The sequence below is a fragment of the Camelus dromedarius genome, chromosome 14 (assembly GCF_036321535.1).
Source record: "Camelus dromedarius isolate mCamDro1 chromosome 14, mCamDro1.pat, whole genome shotgun sequence".
Taxonomy (NCBI): Eukaryota; Metazoa; Chordata; class Mammalia; order Artiodactyla; family Camelidae; genus Camelus; species Camelus dromedarius.
In genome coordinates, this window is record NC_087449.1 from 66,951,558 (window position 1) to 66,970,046 (window position 18,489).

The 18,489-nt window shown below is 46.9% G+C and overlaps 1 protein-coding gene across 1 annotated transcript; it reads left to right on the plus strand.

Annotated features, from left to right (window-relative positions):
- The first annotated feature begins 256 nt into the window (after positions 1-256).
- On the plus strand, positions 257-18,346 carry NOL9 (nucleolar protein 9). Its single transcript, XM_031463953.2, has 12 exons — positions 257-641; positions 1,425-1,641; positions 2,022-2,149; positions 4,848-4,983; positions 5,105-5,201; positions 5,756-5,853; positions 9,897-10,058; positions 10,224-10,521; positions 10,899-11,010; positions 12,842-13,019; positions 14,333-14,466; positions 15,196-18,346. Exons 1-12 carry the CDS (start codon positions 270-272, stop codon positions 15,343-15,345), a joined length of 2,082 nt encoding a protein of 693 aa, XP_031319813.1. The 5' UTR covers positions 257-269; the 3' UTR covers positions 15,346-18,346.
- The last annotated feature ends 143 nt before the right edge of the window (positions 18,347-18,489 follow it).

An 18,489-nucleotide genomic window follows, 5' to 3' on the forward strand; every position in this document is an offset into this window, starting at 1 on the left:
TAGGTGGATTTCCGGAGAGATGGCCCTGGATTCGCGGTATCTGACTTTCCCTCTCGAGGCGGCCGGGGTGGAGCTTTTGCATAATGTAAATCGAGCCCCCTAATCTCCCCCCGCTGGCGGCCTCCTCCTCGGAGAGGCAGGCAGAGGCCCGCGTGCGCTGCCGAGGCCGCCGGCAGAGGGCGCCCGCGGCTCCTGGGCCGCTGGTCGGGCCGCGGGGCGGAGCGACGGGATCTCGCGGGATTCTCGCGCGGCAGGGGCCGGCAGCCAGCATGGCGGACTCGGTGCTGCTGCTCAAGCGGGGTCCTTCCCGCTCCACGTGGCTGCGGGCCCGCAAGGCCCGGCCCCAGCTCATCCTTAGCCACCGGCCCCGCCGCCGGCTCTGGACCCTGCGCTGGTGCGGCCGAAGGCGCCTTCGGCGGCGGCTGCTGCAGGCCCAGGCGGCCGGCGCGGACTGGCGGGAGGGCGGCTGCCTGGTGTCGCGCGCGCCGGCGGCCCGGAGGCCCAAGACCGGGGCCCGCAGCCCGGCCCTCAGCCCGGCCCCAGAGGCGGCCCCGGCCTCGAGTTGTGCTGCGATCCTTCCCATTCCGCCGGTGCGGCCGGCCGGCCCGGGCCGCGCCTTGTTGCTGCTGCCGCTCGGCCAGGTGGGTCGCGCCGGGGAATCCGGGCGGGCAGAGAAGGAGGGGTGGAGTGACAGCCCCAGAGCTGCCGGCCGGGAGAGGACTGCGTGCCCCCGCTGGTTCTCGAACCGCAAGCCGGGCTCGTTCCTCGGCCGGTGGTGCTGAGTAGGGTAACGAGGACCCTCCCGAGGGGATTCTAGGTCTTCGGAGCGGAAGGGACTTTAATAGCAATACTAACAATAGGTCGCATTTACCGGGTGTTTAGAAATGCCAGGCTCTAAGTGTTCTAAGCGTATGATTCCATTTAGTACTACGTACTCTCTGTGGAGTCATTACCACTGTATTTACAGAAAGAGCAGATACAGTATAGCTTTGGTAACTTGCCAAAAGATAAAAGAGTGGAGGAAGAGCCAGCAGTCAGACCCTGACAGCCCCTGCTCTTCACTTGGACATTGGTCTGGAAGGTCTCCCTCAATACAGGAGGGAAGTGAAAACCCAGGAACGGGAGACTCGCAGGCACTGGACCTTTGTAAGGACAGGGAGCCTTGAGAACAGCAGAGCTGAGTCCAGGGGACCGCCTCGAGTCAGTGTTCACTAGACTGTCCCTGCGGCTGCCATGGGATATGATCTTAGGTTAAAAATATTTATAGTTTAATCTATTAATGAGTCACCCGCAAAGTATTGTGTTACGTAGAAATTAGCCTTCTTTTGATATGTGAATAGCCAGTTAAGGCCTTAGACGTTTTCAGTTCATTAATAAAAGAACCTGTAACCTTCTTTCTTCCTTTCTCTTTTCTCTCCCTCTAGGGCTTTACTTTTAGCGGAATCTGTCGTGTGACCTGCCTCTATGGCCAGGTGCAGGTGCTGGGTTTTGCCATCAGCCAAGGCCAGCCCGCCCAGGATGTCTTCTCGACCTACACCCACTCTCGCCTGACTATCAGTGCAGTCCATTATTCAGTGCCTGAGAAGAGCAAGGAGATGAAAAGGGAAGCCCGGGCTCTGCTCAGATCTCATCTTAGCCGAGGTAATGAGAAGAACTGGGGGACCCAGTGAGGATGTGTTCTAACAAGGCTGGTCATTTGTAGGTGCTGACTGTGGCCTAGACCTTGCACTCTACTGCATCGATTTAAATCCTCACCAGGGTCCTGAGAGCGAAACTATTGTTCTCACCATTTTACAGATGAGAAAAGTTGCCCAAGGCCACACAACTTTAATGTAGCAAACCTTGATTGACTTCTGCACCCAGGTGTGTTCCTGTTATGCAGTACAACCCCCTGAAAAAGGATTTGAAACATAATTCCTACTCTCAGAAAATTTGCTATTTAGCAGAGGAGAAGGTAGTGCTAACGGGCATAGAGTTTAAAGGAGTTGTATGTCTAAGGTAGTTTATATTTGTCTTTACAGATGACAGACGTTGTTTGATGAAGAATTTTTCTCCTCTGTGTTCCATTATCATGCTGGAACGTCTGAGAACCTCCACTGTGAACTTCATAACCAGCCATCCAGGTTTATCTTACATTTTCGTACAAGAGGTAGAACCAGTTTTCGTTCAGCATTTTGCTAATTAATTTCACCAAAGCAGTCATATCATATGACTATGTAGGTTGCTCCCTTGGAAGATCAGTCTGTCTGTCATGTTGTGCTGTAAGTCTGCAGAATGTAATACATGTTTATAATTTAAAAAAAATAGTATGGAAGGATATATTGTGAATATTGTGTCTTCTACCCATCCCCCCTCCTTAGTTTCATCCCCCAGAGAAAGGCATCCTTTTCTATTGTAGTTGGTTAAATGCCTTTTGGCTTTTTTGTTTTGTTTTGGGGGGTAGGTAATTAGGTTATTTATTAATTTTTTTAATAAAGGTACTGGGGATTGAACCCAGGACCTTGTGCATGCTAAGCACACACTCTACCACTGAGCTATACCCTCCCCATTTTGGCATTTTTTTTTTTTAATGGTTATCTTTATGTCTTGGTATATTAACTTGAGACAGAGTAAATTTTTTCTAAACTCTGAATTTCAGTGTACTTAACACCTTCTCCCATCTCTCTCTTTCCTCAACTCTAAGTTTTTGCTGCCCATGTTGTTAATTTCCTGAAGTCAACTCTGTTACTATGATTGTCTCCCATGAGCCGGTAAATTGAGTGTAAACTACGGGAACATCAGACTGGATGTGAGGTGTGAGGAAGGGTGGAGGAATGACACCAGGCTGTTTGGCCTAATCACCTGGGTGCATGGAGTTGCCATGAACTGAGATAGGGCTGCTGTGGGAGGAGATTTGGGTCCGTTCACTTTAAGGTGCCTGTTGGACATTCCGTTGGAGATGTCAGGTGGGCAGCTGACTTTGTGAGTCTGGAGTTCCAAGGAGTTGGGAGTGTAAATTTGGGAGCTTTCAACAGAAGAGTGTTCCAAAGCCCATGAAATGGGGTAATAGCATGAAGGGAGTTGCTGCAGGTAGAAATGAGGAGGTTCGAGGTCTGAGCCCCGAGGCACTCCCAAGAAGAGATCTAGATGAAGGAGCGGCAAAGAGACTGAGAAGGAGGGGGTGTACTGATGTTGGAGGAAACCAGGCCAGTGTGATCAGGAAGCCTTGCAAGGAAGTGGAAGTGTCAGATGCTGCTGAGGGTGACCTGAGGCCTGAGAAAGGAACTCCAGGTGTGGACTCACAATCTGGACAAGGGTGGTTTCATTGGATTGCTGAGCGGGAAAGCCTGGTTGGAGTGGGATGAACAGCTGGGGAATACAGGAACTCAAGGGTTTAGTCGTAAGGGATTTGGGCTTTTATAGAGTTCGGCTGTAAAGGGAAGAAAGAAATGAAACAGTCATTGGAGGAGTAAGTGTGATCAGGAGAGTTTTGTTTTTGTTAAGGTGGATGAAAAAAATGCATAATTGAACACAGCCACAGGAGAGAGTGCTGGTGTTGCAGTGGAGAGAGGGTGGCTGGAGCAGTGTCAGTGACTGGGCCTCAAGGGCAGGGTCCCCATGTCTGCCTGAGGAGCAGAGGCAGTTCCTTCAGAGTGGCCGGAGGAAATGCCCCACACAGGGCCGGGGTGTGTTACAAGTTCTCTTCTGTTTCCTCTTACTCTGTGAAGTGAGTCAGGGTTATCACTGAGTGGGGGCCTAGGTAGTGGGTGGGTGTTGGAGGTTTGAAATGAACGGAGAAGATATGAAACGAGGGTGGGACAGTGAGGGGACGGCTGTGGTCACATATATTTAATCTCGTGCAGAGTCCAGTGGCTTGATCAAGGCCGTAGAGAAGGGAATGGAAACTCTGCGTTACCTAGAGAATGTTCCAGATCCCACAATCAAAAACATTCTTTTTTCATTTATTTTCAGCTTTTCTTTTCCTGCAACTTACTCAACCATCACTGTTCATTTTTTTTATGGTCTTTCTTAGGTAGCTTCCCTCTCCCCACTTAGGTGTTGATACGTTCTTGAGTTGTATTTTCACGTAAGACAGACAGTAAACTTAAGATTGTCTCATTTTAAAGATGTTTTTATTTTGCCCTCAGTGATTGATAGTTGAGCAGAGTGTGGAATTAATAGGTTCAAAAGAAGTTTTCCTCAAAACCTCAAAGAACTTGCTCCATTGTTTTATAGAGCCCAGGGTTGGGCTAGGAATCCTCACGCCAGGCTGATTCTTGCTCCTTGTATGACATCTTTATCGTCATGGTGGAGGAACTGCAGGAAGATGTGATCATGGGTGGGTCTCTTCCTTGATCCTCCGTCATGCCATCTGAAGCCCGCACTTGCTTCTGCCCGGGTCCCGCTCTTCCATTCCTGGGGTTTCTTGGTACTTCTGCTAGAAAGCCGTTGGACATCACCACTCTGTCTTCCACGTCCATTCAACTCTTTGTGTTTTTCTTGATGCTCTTGGGGATTGTCTTGACTTCATTCCAAATCATCAACCTGTTCTACAGCTGTGGTCTTCGGTGAATTTTTCTTGTGACAATCACTTTTAAATTTCCGTCCATTTTCTTTTTCTCTGGAGTCTCCTGCACAGGTGATGGCAGCTTGGAAGGAAGTGTGAGCTATGAAAATAGAGACATGGATGACTTTAGGAAGATAGTTGACAGGACTTATTGAAGGGTTGGATGTGGAGGGTGAGACGAAGGGAGGGGTCACATTGATCTTTTGTGGCTCACAGCTGTATGGGGCTTACTGTTTAGAATGGAAGAAAGAAAGGTGCATCTGTGCTCACTTGTTCTCAAAGCTTTCCTTGTTATTTGCAGATTCCGACTTTCCAGATTAACTCGGAATATTTTGCCTTGAGGTCTGTGGGCATTAGAAGAGATAAAAAGAAAAGCGGCCTCCGTGTAACAGAGAGCGCCTTTTCGGTCATGGAGGAGTTAGTCAGCGTTTCTTGCGGTGAGTAGTGCACGCTGATGAAGTCCAGTGCTTACCCAGCAAAGCCCCGGAGGATTGCTGTTAATGGTTAGAGTCTAAAGGAGATGGCTGATTTTGGGGTCGCTGTTTGTTTCACCTCCAGAAGAAGCAGATGGCTGCCCTGTCATTCTGGTCTGTGGCTCTCAAGATGTTGGAAAGTCAACATTTATTAGATACCTGATTAACCAGTTGTTAAACAGGTAAATGTTTTTATTCTTGTTTTGACATGTTACGAGTTTTGGCAGAAGGTAGGATTTTTATTTCACAAGCTAGGTAGGAACGCATGTTGACTTCTGAGTGGAGATTATGGACAGTTACGCCCAAAGCCACTCAGCTGGCGGGTGGCGGTCTTGGTTATACTGTGTTTTGAGGTGAAGGGGTGATGCTTTCAGGTGTACCCACCATGCCTGTCTGTGAGCTCTGCAGGGTCATTCTTTGGTCTCAGAATCCATGTGTCCAAATCCAGAGATTCAGAGTAGGGATAAATTCTGTTGTACTTAACAGGTAAAATTTTAGGAAAGACAAAGTTCTATCCATGTAATGAGTGGATACTGTGGCCATGCCGGTCACATTTTCTCTTTACTGTTCTTTTTTTTTATGTTGGTTTGGGGCATTCTACCTAAAAGGCTGCATACAATGGATTGTTCCTGTGTATCATGTAAAATCTTTACAATCTGAAATCTGATTTATCCTTTGGATGTAGTAAAAGATGTAGTAAAAGTTAAGATTTTCTTTCTTTCTTTTAAATTTTCAGTATATCCTGTGTGGACTATTTGGAGTGTGATCTGGGACAGACAGAATTTACCCCTCCAGGTTGCATTTCTTTACTTAATATTACAGAACCAGTCCTAGGTATGTATTACATATTTCTTATATGTCTTGGTTTTCTAAAATGCAAAAGTAATGATACTTCCAAAAAACTCAAGGAATACAAAAATATAAAATGCAAACAATGAACATTCTTTACTACCTCATGATCTTCCCGTAACTGTTCCTCTAGCCTCAAAAGACACCCAGAAACCTCAATGATACCTTACTAAAATGGAACTACCATCCATCATGTTTCATAAATTAAAAACACACTTTCCTCTAAGATTAGCCTCTTATGTAACCCTACACAATGACCTAACCAAGAAATTGATGTGATACAATACTGCTAACTAATCTATGTTTTATTCAGAGTTCACCAGATGTCCTACTAATACCCTTTTTATGGTTCAGAATCCAAATCAGAATCCCACACTGCTTTTTTTAATAAGAAAATATACATAGCATGATATTTATCATTTTAACCATTCATATGTGTACAATTCAGTGGCATTGAATATGGTCGCAGTGGTGTATAACCACTGTCTCTCTCCAGACCCTTTTCATTATCCCAAACTGAAATGCTATACTCATCAAACAGTAATGCCCCCACCGGCCCTCCCTCTAGCCCCGTGGAGCCTCTAACCTGCTTTCTGTCCCTGTGAATTCGCCTGTTCTAGGTACCTTGTATAAGTGAAGTCGTATAGTATTTGTTTGTCTGTATCAGGCTTTTTTCAGTACACAAAAAGGTTTTTAAAGTCTGTTCATATTGTAGTATATTATACATCAAAGTTTAATTCCTTCTTATGTTATATCCATGAAGTTACCAAATCCGGTGTCATGAAGATTTTCTGTACTGTTTTCTTATAGTAATTTCATAAGTTTTAGGCCTAACATTTTGGTCCTTGATCCATTTTGAGTTAATTTGTGCGTATAATACAAGGAAAGGGTCCAGCATGTGGATGTCCAGCTCTCCAGTATCCATCTGTTGTCCTGTCCCCATTGAATGTTCTTGGCAGTCTTGCTGAAAATCGTTTGACCATATATGCAAGATTGTTGGGGTTTTTTTTTTCTGGGATCCTTATTCTATTCCATTGTCTATATGTCTTGGGCCAGTACCACACTTTTAATAACTGTACCTTTGTAATGAGTTCAGAGTTGGGAAGTGTGAGTCTTCCAGCTTTATTCTTTTTCAAGATTGTTTTGGCCTTTTGGGACCCTTTACAATTCCATATGAATTTGAGAATAAGTTTTTCCATTTCTGGGGAAAAGGCTGTTAGAGTTTCGATAGGGATTGTATTGAATGTAGATCGGGTGGTGTTGGCATCCTAATGTAGTCTTCGTGTCCATGAACACAGGATGTCATTCTAATTTTTTAGGTCTTTAATTTCTTTAAGCAATATTTTACCTCCTTGGTTAGATTTATTCCTATGGATTTAATCCTTTTAGTTGTTATTGTAAACAGAATTGTCATTCCAATTTCCTTTGCAGATTGTTCATTGCTGGTGTATCGAAATGTGACTGACGTGTGTTTTGATCTTGTGCCCTGCAGCTTCCCTGAATTCCTTTATTATCTCCAGTAGTCTTCTTGTAAATTCTTTGGGATTTTCTGTGTATAAGATCATGTCAGCTCTGAATAGGATTGGTTTTACCTCTTCCTTTCCAGTGTTGATGCCTTTTGTTTCTTGTCCAGTAGCTCTGGCTCGATCCTCTAATGCAATGTTTTGTTTTGTTTTAATTTTTTAATTTACTTTTTTATTGAAGTATAGTCGATGTACAATGTTGTGTTAATTTCTGGTGTACAGCATAGCGATTCATGTATATATATGGGTATGTGTATATATACCTTTTCATATTTTTTTATTATAGGCCATTACAAGGTATTGATTATAGTTCCCTGTGCTGTACAGTGGATCCTTGTTTAACGCAATATCGAGTAGAAGGAAACATCCTTTTCTTGTTCCCGATCTTAGAGGAATGCATTTAGTCCTTTACCATTAAGTAAGGTGTCAGCTGTAGGTTTTTCAGTTCCCCTTTGTCAGGTTGAAGAAGTTGTCTTCTATTCCTGTTTTATGGAATGTTTTTTATCATGAAAGGATGTTGGATTTCGTCAAACACGTTTTTTGTTTCTGTTGAGGTAATTGTGTGACTTCTGTTGATTTTTAAAGGAAGCAGATGGTATCGTATTAGGTTGCTGGATATGTTAGGGATTTCACAGATTTCTTGTTAGTAAGAATTTTTGAAAACATTTTTTAAACAGTTTTATCAAAAATAATTGTTTAGACTTAGCTCTTTAGCTGGCTTCGTTGTTCTTCTTTTTACATTTTCTCTACGCTTTCCCCCCCCTTTTTCCCCCTTAATATTTCAGTGGGCATTTCTCAAAACAAGGACGCTTGGCTGCATAATCATAACACCACCACTGGAATCAGGGTAGTAACACTGCTGCAGTGCGGGCACTCGGTTTTGTCTGTTGTCCCAGTCATCTGGGTAGGCCCAGTGTGTACTCGTTAAGTCTTTAGTTTCCTTCACTCTGGAGCAGTTCCTCTGGCTTTTCTTATCTTTTGTGACCTTCACAATCTGAGAGTACATTTGTATGTTCACCCATGATTAGGTTTAGAAGTGATGCTTCTCCGAGTGTCATGTCAACACTGTCAGTTTGTCCGGTCACCAGAGACGTTAGCTTTGATCGATTGGTTAAGATGGTGTTTGCCAGGGTTTTCCACTCTCACTAGGTGTGCTGGTTTTATTTTCTTCTGAGTGTCATTGCTCCTACATCCCCTCAGTGGACAGACCCCCCCCCCCCCATGGACAGAGTTAGCCAATGTATGTATGTTTAAACCCACACATGACATGTATGTACATGTATAATGTGTGTGTGCATATATATGTTATATGTACACACATACATATTTTTGTCTCTTTCTGTATCTTTGTATTTATTAAGAGCCATGAGTTTGCACCAATCATTCTGATTCTACTCTAGCACCAAGGCTTTAATCTAGTTAGCCTTCCCCTGCCATATTTATGAGTTCCTTCTCTGATGGTAAGAACCTTGGCTACAGTTATTCCCAGTATAATTCAATCCCTTGACTACACGGGCCACTCCATCAGTTGTGGGCCACCCCGAGTCCCCTGGCCCCAGCCTTGAGGGGAACCTTGCCAGCTCTATCCCAGCTGGCCTTGCACCAGCCACATTGGTCAAGGTCCTGGCCCTGCCAGCTGTGTTGGCAGCAGTGTCCTGGTCACCTGCCTGCCATGTATGCTGGCCCTGCCCCCGACCACAGGGCATAGGAAATGGCTCAGGGAGTGTCAGCTCTGGATCGAGACCACCTGAGTTCCAGCCCAGCTGATACCTGCTAGCTGTGCGACCGTGGTCAGGTTGATCTCTTTCTCAATTTCTTCATCTGTCGAAATGGGGAAAGTAACACACGTACCCCACAGGTTTTTATGAAAACTGGAGACTCAGAGTAGTACACCTCGGACACAGTAAGTACTGTGTTTCAGCAAGTGATTCCTGTTATTTTTTTTTAACATTTTTTATTGATTTATAATCATTTTACAATGTTGTGTCAAATTCCAGTGTTCAGAACAATTTTTCAGTCATACGTGGACATATACACACTCATTGTCACATTTTTTTCTCTGTGAGCTACCATAACATTTTGTGTATATTTGCCTGTGCTATACAGTATAAGCTTGTTTATCTATTCTACAATTTTGAAATCCCAGTCTATCCCTTCCCACCCTCCGCCCCCCGGCAACCACAAGGATTCCTGTTATTTTTAAGTGCCCTTCAATTAGTGTGCAAGCCCTACAAGGGCAGGGATGTTTGTTCAGTTCACAGGCATGTTCTAAGTATCTGTAGCATATGTCCAGTAAATGTTGAATGAATGGCCATATTAGGACATGATTGGGGTTAACTGTGCATGTTAATGTGCCTAGATTTCTGAAAATGAGAGCACAGCTATTCCTAATGTAGGATGATCTCCGATTTCCTAAGGAGCTTTGCCAGGGAAGACGGCTGAAGCAAAGCCCTTGCCTCCTCTGAAGTCCTCATGGATTGATTACTCTCAACTCTATCTTCTTAGGACCGCCTTTCACTCACCAGAGGACCCCACAGAAAATGGTATATTATGGGAAGCCTTCCTGTAAAAACAACTTTGAGAATTATATTGAGATTATCAAGTACGTGTTCAGCTCCTACAGGAGAGAGTCCCCTCTGATCGTCAACACGATGGGCTGGGTGGCAGGTGAGTCTGTGGAGGCACCTTGGCAGGAGGGCCGGACTTTTGGGCATTAGTGCTGGAGCCAGTTTTTAGGAGAGTCTCCTTGTTGGTCACTTGTTGTCCCAGCTCCTGGTGGGAGTGTGCCATTGCTTGGTGTGCTCACTGCCCCCGTCACCTCCCTCCTCACAGACCAAGGGCTCCTGCTCCTCATTGACCTGATCCGGCTGCTTTCACCCAGCCATGTCATTCAGTTCAGCTCTGACCGCAGTAAGTACATGCCGGACCTCACCCCCGACTACGTGGACGACATGGATGGCCTGTACACGAGAAGCAAGTCCAAAGTCAGAAACAGAGGTTTCTACCTGCCAGAATTTGCTGACAATTCTGAATTTGCTGATGAAGAAAAGGACAGTCCAGTCGTGTTTACTGGATACAAACTGATGTCCGTGAAGTCAGAGTTTGTGTCTAGAAAAACTCCAAGAAATAGGTCAGTAAACCGTCACAGCTGGAGAATTAAGTCTCCTTCAGTTTAATAAGGTCTTTTGTCCTCAATTCCTCCAAAGGAATAAGTCCTCTAAAGTTTTTCAGATCTCTGTCACAGCTGTCTGTTTATGAAGGAGAGTCAGTTATTTTCTGAATGGTTACTTTCCCAGGGGAAGTATCCAGAATTGGCCTGTAGGTCTGGTTGCCAGGAGCGTTGACTTAAAGGATTGCCAGTGGGTTTATGGGAAGGCAGGGCTACAGCTGCTGCGGCTGGAATGCGGGCTGTGTGACCATAATGTGCTGACAGATACACTGTCCCTGAGCAGGAGGTGGACCTGTGACGTTAAACCTCTGTCTCCCTTGTTCTGATTTACTTTTCAGAGAATCGCATAACAGAGTCCTTCGTGATTTGGCGGTGCTCAGCTACCTTGGCCAGCTGCAGCCCCCGGTGCCAAAACCGCTTTGCCCCTTGCATGGTCTGACACCCTATCAGGTAACCTGAACTTTGGGATGTGTTGTCTTTATTTTGTTTACTTAACAAGCACTTCTGTGGCTTCCTGCGTGCCGAGTGCACTTCTAACCATTTCATCCTCAGCAACCTGATGGTGTAGGTCTGGTAACTGTCCTCGTTTTACAAACGGGAGGCTGAGTAATCCTGCGCTGAGTGGCAGAGCTGGCCTCGGACCCAGGCAGTCCAGCTCCAGGCTCGTGCTCTTTACTGCTGTGCGGGTCATGGCTCTGGTTCCATCCTGGCTAAGAACATTCTACCTAATAGCAGAGGTGGCCCCAGGCTTAAGCCCAGGCAGCCCAGCTCCAGCACGGGGCTTACTAAGCTGTGTGCGCGTCAGCCCCTCCTCCGTGGAGCGGCAGGCCCAGGCCCCAGGGACTGGCTGTGCAGACTCAGCGAGTGTCCGCAGTGGCGCCTGGCGCCCGCAGAGCACCCGTACGGCCTTTCACGCTGCTGTCCGAGGCAGCTTCTAGCACTGAAGTCTTGGATTCCAAGTTCTTAAGAATTTTGTGTGTGTGTGTTTAAGAGGGCAGGTAATTAGGTTTATTTATTTATTTTTGGAGGAGATGCTGGGAATTGAACCCAGGACCTCATGCATGCTAAGCATTTGCTCTGTCACTTGAGCTATACACTCCTCGCCAAGAATTATTTTGTAAGGAAAGCACTATAATATTAGGATTTGAGATGCTGAAAGAATAAAGTAGCAACAGGTAGCATTTCTTAAATGCTTACTCTGTGCTGTGCTCTCGTCAAAGCCTGTGTTAACTCCTTCACTCACAGTGGTCCTGTTATTGTCCCCATTTTACAGATGGTAGAGCTGAGGCCAGAGGCACTGAGTGCTTGCCCAAAAGGGCATAGTAGGAGTTTACGCTGGGCCTGGAGCCCAGGCAGCCTGACTCAAGAGCCCAGAGTCTTCAGCTCCACTGTATGTCCTGTCCAGAGCTGAGCACTCGCTGGGTGCCGGGTGCTCTGCTCACACGTTACCTGGGTGGCTCAGGGCCTTAAAGGTGCCTGCGAGGGGGCTGCTATTACAGGCCCTGCTTACAGCTTGGAAAACTGGGCATAGGCAGGAGCAGTGGCCTGGATGGTGAGGATGTGTCCCAAGCCTGCTGGTCAGACTGGCTCCAGGCTTCCGAGTTGTTGCCAACTGAAGAATCTAAGGCAGTTTGTTGAATGGAGTTTTGGTTGACTTACCCCAGTTTACTCACTTGGCGATGCTCTGTAACTGAACTTGAAACTTACCTGCCAGTGATTTAAACTGCCTTTTGTTACAAATTCAAATTTGATTTTGAAATCTAAATATGTGTAAAAAACTCTTTTCTGCTTTAAAAGTTTAGAATTACCCAATTCCAAAAAAAGAAAGTTACACATTAAAGCTAGTTATTTACCTTGTGCTCCAGGAATGCAATCCATTTTTCTTAATGCAGTAGTTAAATTAAGGAGTGAATGGATTTTTACTTTCTTACCTTAGGAGGCCTCCAGTGACTGGGGTTCTCAGTTTCCCTCACCTCCAGCCCATTTAGGGTGTCCCTAAACTTGCATCTTAGTGTCTCTTTAGACAAAGTTCCAGGCATTCAGTTTAGATTTCTAGCAAGTGTCACCGGTGTACGGGAAGTTTGTGTAAATTTCCTGGGTTCTCTGCATTAAAGCAGTGAAACACTAAACAAATACAGGTTAGTGTCTGCGTTGTGTTTAGATACTTTTTGGTAGGCAGTTTGACGGACAGAACATTAGACAGCTGGCTTGTCAACTTGTGAAAATTACACGTAGTCTTTCAAGAAGAATTAACAGAGAGAGATGCAAATTTATTTTCCAGGTCCCTTTCAACGCCGTTGCGCTCCGGATTATCCACGCAGATGTGGCTCCCACCCATATATTGTACGCCGTGAATGCCAGCTGGGTTGGCCTTTGCAAGATCCTGGATGACGTCAGAGGATATGCAAATGGGCCCATCCTTCTCGCCCAGACTCCAATCTGTGATTGTTTGGGGTTTGGTGAGTCTGAGAGTAAAACACGCCCGTAAACCTCCTGAAATTGAACCACTTTTTCAGCTGTAGACGGCTAGGCTTGACCTTGTAGCTGTCGCTTGGCTGGAGTGGTCAGAAGGTTTCTCTGTCTTCTACACAGTGGGCCTTGGGGGCTGGAGGGCAGGAAGGAGGCCTTTCTCTGCTTCTCCCGTCAGCTCCTCTTAATGCAGGATTCCCAAGGACCTGCCCACGGCCACCGCCTCAGTTGGCATGCTTTCTAGGCCACCTCACCACCTGCTGGGCTCTAGACCCAGCTTTAGGCTGACTTCCGTAGGATCTCTGCAGCATCACGTGCATCAGAGCTCCAAGCCTGTGTTACCAGTGTGCTTCTCTGCTGGAATATTTCACTGGCATCTAAGACTTGGGTCCAAAACTGAGGTCTGAACGGTCCCTCTACCCACTCCCTGATTTTCTCCCCAAACCTGCCCCTCCTATCCAGCACCATCCCCTCTTCCCGGCCTCGAACGGTCCTTTGAGATTTACTCTGCTATTACCCCTGCATCCTCCCTGGCACCCCCTTGCTTTCATTCACCACATCCAGCCACTGGCTGACCTGGTAGTTTCTGTTTTCGGAATGTCAGACTCCTCCTCTCATCTCTTTGCACCACACCTGTCTCATTTCTGCCCTGGGACCCCCCACCCCCTCCACCCCCCATCAGGAGTGATCCGAGCACACTTGTGATCGCTTCACACCCTGGGCCTCCCTCCACACAGATCCAGCGTCTGGACTGGGCCTCACAGTGCCCGGCAGGTTTGGCCCCCGCCTCCTCTCCAGACCACCTTACGTGAGCATCCCCCTGGCTCACTGAGATCAGCAGACATCAGCGTCTGTTTCTGGAAGAGAGCCTGACCTACATAACCCAAGATCAGCAAAACCCTTAAATAATTAAACTCGTGTTTCTGATTTATACAACACTGAACTTCTCGAAAGCATTTCCACAGAAGTCATTTCATTTAGTACAGACCATGAAGAAGGGACTGCGACGGGGATGGGGAAGGATCAAGTCGTCTTTGCGTTCCTCACTGGTGGATGGGCTCCTCCCTGGCCTAAGGGCACCCTAGCTAAGACAGTCTCAGGCTTTGTTTCCTCACAGCTGAACAAGGGGCAGGGGCCAAGTCTTCAGGTACTCAAATACACTGTCTCTTGGCACTTTGTATTTTCAAAGCAAGACACAGTTGAAGTTGAAACTCTTATTTTAAAAGCCATTCTACAATTCTGAGTGGTGGGGAGGTTTGATATCTTCCAGAAAGGATGATTTTTGTGTGTTTTGTGTGTCAAGGAATTTGTAGAGGGATTGACATGGAGAGGAGGCTTTACCACATTCTCACTCCTGTGCCCCCGGAGGAGCTCCGGAACGTGAATTGTCTTCTGGTCGGAGCCATCTCTGTCCCACAGTGTGTCTTCAAGAGCCAGGTGAGTACGACCCCCAGGGCCAGCCCTGGTGTTAGCTGGCCGTGTCCACGGTAGAGAGTGTGGACCTGGAGTGGGGGTGAGGGTCACAGGAGCAGGTCAGTGTCTGGGAAACACGCCCTATTGTAGGCACTAACGAGGCAAAGTAGGGTGTCAGTGTGCCCCACAGGTCCAGGGCTGTGAATCACCATCACTCATGGTCGGGAGCCCGGTGGTTGAGCCAGTATTGCAGAAGGAATTTGTGGGAGAAGAGCCAAGGTGGCAACTCCAGGATGGCTCCTTCCTGAAGACAGTCTTCGGGGCACCCATGGGAAGGTCACGGAGGGTCACGTCAGTCAAGGGCATCTATAGCCCCAAACTACAGGCAGTGCCTGCATGCGGCTGGGAAGCAGCCAGTGCCCCCCCCCCCCACTGGTTCTGTTGGTTGGAGAGAACGCCCTCCTCCTGTCCATTCTGATGCTGTCTGATGTGTTTGTGAGGTTGAGTTCTTTTTTTTTTTTTTTTAAAACACTTTTTTATTGAGTTATAGTCATTTTACAATGTTGGGTCAGTGTGAGGTTGAGTTTTAAGTGGGCCCTTTGAGGGGAGGGTAGCCCAATGTCTTGAGTGAGAGGACCTTACTCAGACTCTCACTCTTAACGCCGTCTCCCGCGGGAAGACGTCAAGTACTGCGAACTCTTCTTGGCTGGATCTGAAGGGCTTGCGCGTGTTTTCTCTGTGCTCTCATTTCAGCGTGGGCTTGAAGGGACGATACCTTACATCACGACAGATTATAACTTTAAACTTCCTGGAGCATCAGAGAAAATTGGAGCAAGAGAAATTGAGGAAACACAAGAAGAGAAAGTACACCCCAAACCTAAATTCTATCGAAAAACAAACTGATCCTGATGCCCTTAATAAGGGAAGGAACGTTCCTACCAGGAAGCTTGACTCTGTCTCCAGCCTGGCACCCACGGACGGATGGGTTCTGTGGCTCCGGACAGCGCGCTCACGTAGCCAGCAGTGTGTTCTGCAGCTCGTGGATATGTTTAGAACACGTTTAGGCCTCTTCAAGCTACATGACCCAGAGGTTCGCCCTGGTCTTCTATTTTATCTTCTAAAGGGATAGAGCAGCAGGGAAAACAGAAAGTGTGCGTTAAAACAGAAAGAACCTGGTAGATTCCTCTGAAAGTTTTTCAAGGACCTGGTTGTTGGAATTTGGATAAAAATAGAGAAACTGGGACAACAGAAATGTACCAAGGAGGAAGGCAGGCTGACCAGCGGGATGGAGAGCACGGTGAGATTCGGAGGCGCACTGTGGTCCAAGCCCCCACGGGGGGCCCACCTGCAGGGCCTTTCCATCCCTGCTCGTTCGATGCTGCCTGAGGTCTCCTTCCAGCAGGCACATGGGTCGAGTGTTAAGCTTATCTTTGGTCTGATCAACTTAATCAAGGTTTCATAGATAAAAGTTTGACTCAAGAGCCCTTCTTTTTTTTAATCTGATGGTTTTATGTGGAAAAAATTGCTCTCAAATCCAGGAAGCCTATCGTGGGGCCTTTTAAAAACTAGATTTGCCCTTATTGACTTCTCATCTGAGATTGAAGACACACCATGGGCAGAGCTGGACACGCGGCTGTTTGGAAGCAAGACTGGCCCAGCGGCTCACGCTCTTGGCTTTGGCGACTGCACCTGAAGTGTGTGCCATGTGGGGTTTTCCCCCAAGGGAACCGCAGGCCTGCGAGGATGCTGTTCTCCCAGAGGGCTTCAGGGAAAAACAATGCAAGTCTCTTCTTGTCTTCTCCCTGGTGGCCAGGATCCTTTAACCACCAAGGTTGGGAGTGGTTTTGGTGACCAGTCAGGGCAGTCAGGTCAGGTCAGGTCACATCATTCCTGCATTTAGGATGGTGAGATACTTAGTGAGGCAGCATTTCAAACTGGCATTGTGAATTCCAGCTTCCCAGCAGAACGTGTTGAAGGACCACCGTTAGGATGTGGGGGTCTTAACATTTACATTCATTTGAACTGTTGGTTCTTGTTGTCTTAAGCAATCATTAGCCTCTCATCTTGTAGACCCACAGACTTACGGAGCCCTTGTCCCCCGCCAGGGTTAGTTTTGATACCCTAGAGACCATTTAAAGTCAGACTTCTTGGTTGCCTCTTACTTACATCTAAACTGAACTTGTACATGTTTTTCTGTCTTGGCGTTGGAAGAATTTCAGCAGACGATCACTGTCAACTTTTTGCCTCCTTCCCCGGTTCTTGTATCTTTACAGTAATGATCATTAGAGGTCTGTAGCAGTAGGAGGAATGGAAAGTGGTGTCCGGTCCTTTGCAGTTTCATTAAATCCAGGCTCCCCTTTAACCTATTTCCTCCTGGCCTTGAAAATTGCCCTGTGGTCAGTCCTCATCGGCACAGAAGACATACGTTGCCACCAGAGGGAGCTGTCAGCCGTTGGTCAGATGGCCACAGGGTGCTGGAGTTGGCCGGGGAGCCGGGACAGGCCTTTCTCAGGATTCAGAGACGCTATGGTCAGACCCCAGGGTGTGCTGGTCAGACTGGCAGCAGCGCACCCACCTTGGGTGTTTGCCGTCTGATGATCACTGTCGGTGGTTTGAGCTTCTGCCGTTTCCCCTGGTCTGTGATGGTTCAGAATGGGTAGCAAGAGAGACACTCTTAACAAAAACTCTTAATCCTGTCTATGCGTGATTTTCGATGCTTATTTTAAGAAAATTAATGGAATATATGACTTAGAACGTGAAAACCCTTAATCACTGCTTTTAGTGTTTCTTTAAAATCAGTTCTTTAGATCCATTTATAGGACAGGTGGGTAAGAAAATGAAAAGATTCTCAACTTCTAGGGTTTCTTTTATTTTGTGAACAAAGGTAATTCCACTGTCCCCATCTGTCCCCATTAGGCCTTGTGGGCAGGAAGCAGCGTATCCTCTGAGACCCCAGCATAAAAACGGAAGACTTGAGAAAGGGGAGGGGGGTAGTTGAGCTGGCCCTTCAGGGGCCTCAGATTATGATTTTTGAGAAATCAAAATGTGGAAGTGGCCAGCCGGAGAGGATGGTGGGGGTGGTGAGGCCCCCAGCTGGGCCGAGGGAGCCCCTGCCCCACCAGGATCCCTGTGACAGACAAGTACACACAGACCAACAGATCTCTGGGGACCAAGCGATGTGGGACGGTGTTTTTAAATTGTCTGATTGTTTTTTCCTTAGATCTGGATATGTACTGACGAAGGCAGCAGGCTTTGATGTTAGAGCTCCCAAGTTCAAATCTGGACTGGGCCTTGGCTAGCAGTGCAGCTTTGAAGAGGGTGTTTAACTTGAACCTCTTTCCTTAAGATGGGATGACCGCTTCCCACGAGGTCCCTGCGTGAGGAGGACGTGAGGCACGTCTGTAGCAGGTGTAGCAGTAACTCCTAGTGTGAGGCCCGTCTCTGGTTAGACTGTAAACTCCTAGAAGACAGGGACCAAGATTGCATTTCTCACGGTCACGTTGGGAGGATGCAGAAACTAAACGTTTGCATCTGAAGCCCTCTTACCCGTGGCCTCCGGGCAGATTTACCTTAACACCAGTCTTCCTGCTGCAGGTCCTGTTCAGAAGCCCCAGAGAGGTAGGTCCCATGGCTTCTGCTGATTACTCACCCCTGGGAGTTTCTCATAAACCCCACTTACTGCTTTTAAAATTATGTGACCAGTTTACCCATGTAGGAAATGGTCCTCAAGTCCACCACCACTTAATCACTGTTAATGTATGATGCTTTCTCGTCTGGCTTTTTTCTAAAACCCATGTGTGTATTTTACAAAATTGTTGTCCCACTGTACATGTGGTTTTCTGTCCAGCTCTTTTCACTTAACACGTGACCTTCTGTTATCATTAAATATTTTTGAGAATGTGAATTTAATCGTGTAATTTTGTTACATATATGGATAGCATGTTTTATTCCAGGAAATTATTTAAATGCTTGGAAGAAATTACGGCAAAAACATTGGAAGAGGGTAGTGAAATCTGGGCGTTGTAGTGGGGAAGTCAGAAACCCCAG

Coding starts and splice junctions, on each gene's coding strand:
- NOL9 (XM_031463953.2), top strand. CDS start 270: ATGGCGGACTCGGTGCTGCTGCTCAAGCGGGGTCCTTCCCGCTCCACG. Junction 10,059..10,223: donor CACGATGGGCTGGGTGGCAG/GTGAGTCTGTGG, acceptor CCCTCCTCACAG/ACCAAGGGCTCCTGCTCCTC. Junction 14,467..15,195: donor AGTGTGTCTTCAAGAGCCAG/GTGAGTACGACC, acceptor CTCTCATTTCAG/CGTGGGCTTGAAGGGACGAT.